The sequence below is a fragment of the Phaseolus vulgaris genome, chromosome 11, assembly GCF_051622355.1.
Source record: "Phaseolus vulgaris cultivar YP4 chromosome 11, ASM5162235v1, whole genome shotgun sequence".
NCBI classification, from domain to species: domain Eukaryota; kingdom Viridiplantae; phylum Streptophyta; class Magnoliopsida; order Fabales; family Fabaceae; genus Phaseolus; species Phaseolus vulgaris.
In genome coordinates, this window is record NC_143508.1 from 5,553,336 (window position 1) to 5,561,761 (window position 8,426).

General features: G+C 33.2%; 1 protein-coding gene across 3 annotated transcripts; it reads right to left on the reverse strand.

Annotated features, from left to right (window-relative positions):
- Window positions 1–709: 709 nt before the first annotated feature.
- On the reverse strand, window positions 710–3,257 carry LOC137829029 (transcription factor PCL1). 3 transcript variants are annotated; one of them, XR_016517672.1, is made up of 3 exons: window positions 1,908–3,179; window positions 903–1,004; window positions 710–817 (listed from the first exon to the last, which is right to left on the reverse strand). XR_016517672.1 is itself a non-coding variant. In XM_068635828.2 (2 exons), exon 1 carries the CDS (start codon window positions 2,823–2,825, stop codon window positions 1,917–1,919), a length of 909 nt encoding a protein of 302 aa, XP_068491929.2. In that variant the 5' UTR covers window positions 2,826–3,257; the 3' UTR covers window positions 741–1,165; window positions 1,908–1,916. The 3 variants fall into 3 exon arrangements, 1 of the variants encoding a protein (XP_068491929.2); XR_011084006.2 differs by having other exon boundaries at window positions 741–817; window positions 903–1,165; window positions 1,908–3,257; XM_068635828.2 differs by having other exon boundaries at window positions 741–1,165; window positions 1,908–3,257.
- Between the last annotated feature and the right edge of the window lie 5,169 nt (window positions 3,258–8,426).

The following is an 8,426-nucleotide window of genomic DNA, read 5'->3' on the forward strand; positions in this document are numbered from 1 at the left end:
TTGCTTCATTCTTCACCAAGTTATATGTTGAAGCGAAAACGACCGGTGGCTCACTTTTTATATCTAAAGCATTACTCTGGGACCCTAAAACTTTAATCTATTTTTTCCAAGAAACCTAATCCACTAAAAGCATTTGCCCCTTTTTGTAAGATTCCAAGACCCCCAGTATTCTTTTTTATTTATTTTAAAGGAGAATGTCCCCATTGGATGCCTTTTCTCTTAATCCATACAACTTTCCTTTAATTGACCTCCAACGAGGTGTCCTTGCGCTTTGAATCTTTAGCTACTTTTTATCTTTTCCTTAAGTAATTCAATTCGCAAAGCAGCTCCAGGAATTTGCAAATTTAAGTAATAAGACTTGTCACTTTTGAAATGAACGATTCAATATATAACTTGCCCAAAAAGTGAAAAAAAAACCCTACATATCCTTCTTCTCAAAACACCTATTTATTTTGCTCAAAATAGACTTGTGCCTTACTCGTAATCTTTTAATCGATTAAACCATAGATGGTAAACGTTTGATCATACCACCAAAAAGACAGCAGTGCCCAAGAAGTGAATTGTGTTATGGGTTAAACAAGAATTCTCCAGGTTGGGATGTGTGTGTTCTGCCTCTGTATATACAAGGTACAAATCCCCGTTCTATTCCCAGTGCCCATTTAACATAGAAACCTCAGCACCCAATTTAAGAAAATGAAACATCTCTATCAAACGAAATAATGATATCATGAGCTTTAAGATAAAGAAAAAACATTTAATGCCAAATCATGGTATAAATGTTTGCTGTCTGTTGTTCAGTCTCTTTTATTCAGTGGTTCTGAAAAAGAGATTTAAAACATTCAGGATTACACAATATAATAGAACCTATAATTTATGAATGAGAGAACTAGTTAAGAATTTACTTTAGAAACAGCTGCCTAGGAAGGCCAGAAGAAATAAGCCAGAATTCTCGTCATATAATTAGGTGACAGGAATTAGATATGCGTGCCAAGAAGTTTGCAAATCTGCGCACAAGGTACACACTACTGACTCAGATTGTAATCTAGCACCATATAGTATTCTTCATATACTTCCTCAATATTCCATTTGTATGAATTACAGGGTAAGCGTCAATGCAGCTATACCCCTTCTTAGAAAGCTACAAGAAAAAATCAAGCGGTCCAATCTACAAAAAGAAAATTCATAAGTATATTTTCACTGCCATAAAAGCAAATTTGATGGCATTAAAAATGCAATCATTCACCAACAACTGAGAATGTCGTAGAATCTAAGCAGTGCAATATAAATTGAAATGAAGATATGCACATCAAACCTCCTAAACGAAAAAGAAAGTATCACACGAAGATCCAACGAATAATACTTCCCACATTAAACAGTACACATATTACTACTCTCAAAAATCGGTTCAAACACCATAAAGCTAGTTCATATTTCAACAAATTTGTCATGGCCAATTTGTGAGGAGAATTATTACATGATCCAGAACTACTAAATTCTGTGGTTTCAACTAATCTCTACGTTACACGTAACTGAACATTTCAATTAATGAAAAAGAGTTAATAAACTTAGTCATGTGCAGATCATCTAAAGATCATAGTAGTCTTAGATCATGTAATAATAATTTCTCTAACAAGTAGTTCTAGAACATATAATAATTTCTCCATGGAGTGAGAGCCATCGATCAATCATTTGCTTTAAAGTTTATGTCATAGAGATTCAGTACCTCCATAGAACACATAAACAAACAAACACTCTTATTGCCAAGTTCTAATACAATTAACAAGCCACATAGAAAACAGAGTATTCAATTTGCTCTCAAGCAATATGCAATTTAAACACATAACATGTTCCATAAAGAGTATTGAAAAATCAATCAATTGACCTAGAATATGATGGTGATGGCTGACCTTAGAGGTTCATTTATCACTGGGAGCAAGGTGAGTCCAATCCCTTTGGTGCAGCATGTTGTAAGGATGGTAAGCTGAGGTGGCGGAAGAAGTAGGCATAGTGATGCCCATGTGACCATGGGCATGGGGCATGCCGAGGACAGGCATGGACATCATGGGAGGGGGATAGGGCATGGACATCATGGGAACAGGGAGATGAGCACTGGCATGGCCATGGGAGTGACCATGGGAATGGGCACTGGGAGGAGCTGAGTCGTGCAAACTCTGAGGCACAGGTGTGGAAGCAAATAACTGATCCGATGAAGAAGGACCTTCGTTGGAGAGACCCTGCATCCGCTTCAGGTAAAGCCGATACTTCTGAAGATGGCTCGCCACATTCTCCCGGGTCAACCCTTCCACGTTCATCAACTGCATAATCGTCTTCGGCACCGCGTTCTTGATCCCAAGGTGCGCCACCACGTCCACGAACCGCTTGTGCAGCTGCGGAGTCCACACCAGCCGCGGCCGCTTCACCGCCGTCCGCTCCGCCGAGTTCTCAGTCCGCACAGCCGAGTCCGCCTCCTCCGCCACGCACTCGATCTTCCGATGCTTCCGGGAATCGGACCCCGAGCCGTCGCGATCGGTGTCCTCGTCCTCGTCCTCGTCCTCGTCCTCCTCCTCGTGGTGGTGATTGTTGGAGGAGGAGAAGGCCTGGTGCACGCTCCCGCCGCCGCGGATCGTAGAGAGCGTGTTGCGCGAGGCGCGGTTGACGTCTAGGGTGGTGCGGTGGGGCTCCGGCGATATGCTGAAGGCGTTGGCAAGCTCCGGCGGAATCAGCGGCTGAGAGAGAGGGGTGAGATCGTTGGCAGTGGGGAGACCCACCTCCCACTCCATTACGCGCTCTTCGTCGTACTCGCTCGTCTTCACCTCTTCGCCCATTCAGTTAGTTGTAACCGTCAAAACAAATTTAACCGCCTCTGACACACTCTATCTCCCCAACCCAAACACAAACACAGATATATAAATATCTGTCTCTGAAACCCAAAAAGTGTATTGGATTTGGATCCAAAGAGTGAAAAAAAAGTGAGAGGATAGAATTGGATAATAGATAGACAATAGAAGATTCTGGAAAAAAAAGGAAAAAGGAAAAATTGTTGCAATTGTCTGAAGATATTTGGCAGATTCCGCCGTGTGTGGTGGCGACAGGGAAAGTGAGGGGGAGGGGGAGGGATAATGAATAAATTATGATAAAGATGAATGAAATAATGCTGCTAATTTTTTTCAGATTTTTAATTTGATGAAATTCTGAAAAGGAGAGAAAAAGTGCAATATCTTATTCCAGATGGGTGTTCGTTTGGTGCCACCGTGGACGACTTAGCCAGATATTTTTGATCCTCTAAATATCTTTTCTCTTTTATTATTATTTTTATTATTAAGATTTAACCTCCCTTCAAATCAACCACACACACGTGCCCCTACCACCACTCACAACCCACGCATTCTCCATTCATATATAAATAAATATTATTCATTTCTTCTCTATTTACCACATTATACTTAATAAATTTATACACACCAATATAAATACCAATAATAATATGATAGCTTTTTTCTTAAAAATATTTAGATATGACAACTTACTTTTTATATAGGAAATGTGTACACTGTTTTTTTTTCTGTAAAATATTTATTTATTGCAAACAAACTTTAAAGTTATCCACTTGTTATAACTTTTGATTCTGTTAATTTTTTTATTAACACTTATCTAAAATATAAATCTAAATTAAAATTGGACCTAATACACTAATTGAAGTTAACGCATGAGATGGACCTTTGCCTTATCCACACCCTTAAATATAGAGACAAAAAAAAAAAAACAAAAACAAAGAACCGACTTTAACTAAAAATCTGAAGAGATGCAAATTAAAAAAGATGCACTTTATAAAATAATCTTCAAAGAACTGTCTTTATAAGAGTATTTTACTTGTAGGTCTTTTCAATATAAAGATTATTTAATGAAATTTTAATTTACCTTTTTTTAGGTTTTATTTTTTCTCTATCAATTTAAAATTTCATTATAGCTTTTACTTCAAAGTTTACACTCACATTTTAATACTGGTTATTTACTTTTTAATAGAAAAGATTATTTCAAAATAAATAAATAAAATATTCTTATGATTTAGTATTTTACTTAAGATTCTATGTTTCAAAAATTTATATTATATTATCATTTTTTAATGATATTTTTTTATAAAATTTCAATCTTAAATTTATGACCTTAAACATGAATACAAGTTTATATTGAGTATAACAATTAGAAAATTGAGTTTCTTTTCACATATGATATTATGCGCTTTCGAACAATCATGTTGATAATATATTAGTTGACTAATTTTTTTTTTATGTATTAAATTTAAAATATTTTAAAGATAGTATAACAAAATTAAGGTTAAATAGGCTCTTAATTACATTACAAGCCACTTAAGTTTAAATCTTAATCAATGTATTTAAAGAATTAACTATAGGAATTGCTTTTACAAATACTGTCTGTTCAACATGAAAACAAGGGCTTTCAATAATATTTAACATACAGAACAAATTATACATATATTTAATATAATCATGGTAATTAATTTAATGTAATAAATATTTTTACTTTCCTTGTCTAAATAATAAAAAAAGCATTGCATAGCAAAGTTTTGTCCCATTGAGAACATGTCACGTCAAAAAAGTAATTGGGTGTATGAGCTTTTTTTTCTTTTTTGGCAAATGAGAATGAGAATGCGTAAAGTTTCCAAAAGCGTGGTGGCAAACAGCTGGAAGGGTGATTCAACGAACGGTGCGATCGGTTTTGATTTTTTTTCAGACGCGCTTTTTTCTACAATGAAGGTGATTCAACGGTGGTGATTGGTTTTGATTTTTCAGAACGCGCTTTTTCCTATGATGAAATGGATCAAACGGATTGAGAATCATGGGACGTCCATCCAATGATCGATCCACGACTGGGACAGCCCCGCAGCCTTTTAAGCACGTTGCTAAACCACTTTTCTTAGAATTCTACTTACCAAAATAAAAATATATATTAAAAAATATAAGAAATTACCTTGAATAACAATTATTTTTTCATCACATGAAAAAAGTATTATTAAAAAAAATAAAAAAATATGGGGGATTAATATCAAAATTCGTATATTAACAAAAACGATACATAAGTTTACTATATTTATTCATAACAAATTTTAAGAACAGACTAGATGATAGCATATTATATCAATGAAAAGATTCTCAATGAATAAATTTTAAATTAGTCAACTTATCAGCACACACATTTCCTTTACGAAAAATATGAGTAATCCTGAACCTGATTTTCCCAAAGTAATTAAGATAAGTATACCATCAAACACAACTCCAAATACGCAAAACATTAGAACATTCAAAAAATAAATGCTGAATAGATTCTTCGTGTTTTTTATTTTGAATATGTTAATATGTAGGGAGCCGTTCATGAAAATTTTTTAAAGAATAAGAATTTTTTGAAGACGGAAGATATGAACACCAAATAAATTTATTCCAACCAGAGGAACTCCTAATCCAAAAAAGATGTCCAAACCGATTAACCAGTTAAACTTAAAATTCATTTTTAATAGATCTAAAAATAAATAATGCTGTTATTATAAAAAAAATATTACAGTAATACTTTTGAGACATGATTTAATATATTAATATTTTTAGAGTGACGAGGGAAATTGGTGGGAAGAGTTGCATTATTGTATGTGCAACTTGGCTTGTGCCACCTGGTAAGGCCATTATAAAACTATTAAAACAAAAAATAAAAAAAGAGATAAGAAATAGTAGATAACGTTGTTTATTTGATGTGCGTGGAAGATGCAACTGCCACAAATAAAATAAGTAACATAAATAATTTCAAATCTTTTACTTGACGGGAATAGGATGCGAAGTTTTAATGTGATACTATATCTTAAATATTCCATCAAGAGAAGATCTACGGTGGAGTACAATTTCGGACGGTAAAGAGAACCACATCTAACAATTTCTCCTACTAGATTACTAGTGTATATGACTTTTAGGAAATGTTATACTATATATTATTTTGGATCACCATGTTTCAACCCCTCTTTAGATAGCACAAATTAATGTTAGTTAATTGTTTTAAATTAAATATCTTTGATTATATACCAAATAAAAGGTAATTAAGATCATAAACACGTAACAATCTCATTATATCATAATTTATTCAAACCATCTGATATATGGAAAAAATATTCTTTTAAAGACTTATCACTTCGTGATGTGTTGTACAAATCTTTCAATGTACAACAATTTTTTTTTAAATAAAATGGAGTATCTCACAATTAATAAGTAAACACTAAACTTCTAAGAGTAAAAGATTACAGGACTATGCAAATAAAGAGAAAGAGAAATAAGAAGTGAAAAAGATTAAAAAAAAAAAAAAGTTAAAGATGTGTGTTTATAGAGCAAATTAGAGACACGTATTTATAATGTGTAAGTAGAAACCAAACCAACGAAAAGAAGAAAAAAAAAAAGAACAAAATATGTGTGTAACTTTCCGACCGTGACAACATCGAGCCTGAGTGCATCTCATGGCACTAAACCTGGACGCATTTGAGAAAAACAGTCATGTGTGCCATTTTTGGAGTACATCCAGTCTTGTTTGCAACGTTTCACATAGTTCTGAGATCTTTGACAACTTCTTTAACCTAAACCCTAACCTCTTGCAATATTTTTGTTCGAATTTACAACAATTCTCCACATATACCAAATGTTAAAAAAAAGAATAAAATCATAGATACATATAAGATGTAATGCGTTAGAGTTAGTATAACAAACTATATAAACAAATCCTAAATTGATGTGTAGTTGATATGAAAAGATATATGAACCAAGACACTTAGTATGTGTTAACAGTCTATCAATCACTATACACCCCACAATTATTTATGTTATAGTTGTATTGCAGTTACTAGGTCCCGTACATCCGACATTAATGAGTGCTCTAAAGATTTTGCCAAGAACTCATGCAAACGACTTCACTTGTATGGATGACCTCGTTAAATGTATGTTGCAAATCATATAATAACCGTAAGAGATATAAAAATTATTAAAAACTTTGTTTAAAACTAAAATTCTTATGCCTCATGAAATGTTAGTTACAATATGTATCCTCTCAATAATGCAATATCTAACACTTTCACACGAATGACAAAATTAATCTTAAATTAATTTTAGCTACACTAACAAGAGACTTATTTTTACCTATATGAACCTTATTCATGGGACTTCCAATCATAGGTTTTGTGAGGATCCACTAGATTACGTTTTGACTTAACATACTCTTTAGTTGTTACTTCACCAGGTTTAGGGTTTAGGGTTGTATATATCTCTTCTCTTCATAGTAAGTTTTATGTTTAACCATAGTTATTGCTGATTGTCAATCATTATGCACTGATACAGATGAAATTCATTTCTAACGGAATGTTTGCTAAGAAAATTTTCAACCACTCAATTTCACTGTCAACCATTTCGAAAGCAACAAACTCACTGTTGATCTTGCAATAACTGTTTGTTTGATTTATCTTCATCTAACTGCACCACCCCCGTAACACACAATTACTAGTGAATTTTGTTTCATCTGAATTAGAAATTCGGTTACCACCCTTTTAGCACAACAAGAAATCCACTGTATTCAGTGAGATACTCTATTGCACCCCTTAAGTACTTCTTGAGTCTTGAAAGTACATCACAATGATCATGACTAAGACATTGACTATATCTACTTACTACATAAACAATGTCTAGTATAGAAAAGTTCATTAAATACAATAAACTCTCAATTATCATACTAAGATTGAAATTTATTTTTCTTTATTTTAAAGTTATCTGTTGGAGATCTCACATCGACTAGAAATAAGGACATTTCATTGTATATAAGTGGGTGCAAACCTCAACCTTATGAGCCAATTTTATAGGGTTGAGTTAGGCTTAAAGTCCACTTTGTAACATGGTATCAGAGTCATTTTCGATCCTATCCTAGCGAGTGTTTGTTGGGTTTATCAGGCCACCATCCATAATATGTTATATCCCACGCACGAGCTTCTATCTATCACTCTCGGCGTGAGGGGTATGTGTTGGAAATCTCACATTGACTAGAGATAAGGACATTTCATTGTATATAAGTTGGTGCAAACCTCAACCTTATGAGTCGGTTTTATGGGATTGAGTTAGGCTTAAAGTCCATTGCTCAATAATTTAATTAAAATCATAATAACCAAACTTTCTAAAAAGTTAAAAGTTTATCATTGTTATTTGAAATAATAAATAATATAATATTTCTCTTTATTATGATTTTAACAACTAGAATAAAACTTTGACATTTACTAAAATGTTATAATATATATTATTTCGTATCACCATGTTCCAACCTTATCTTTACATATTACAAATTAATTTTAGCTAACTGTTTTAAATTAAATTCTTTGATTATGTTTTAACTTAAATATC

Bases quoted from the DNA above. Each gene is read 5' to 3' on its own strand.
- LOC137829029 (XM_068635828.2), bottom strand. From the start codon at position 2,825: ATGGGCGAAGAGGTGAAGACGAGCGAGTACGACGAAGAGCGCGTAATG.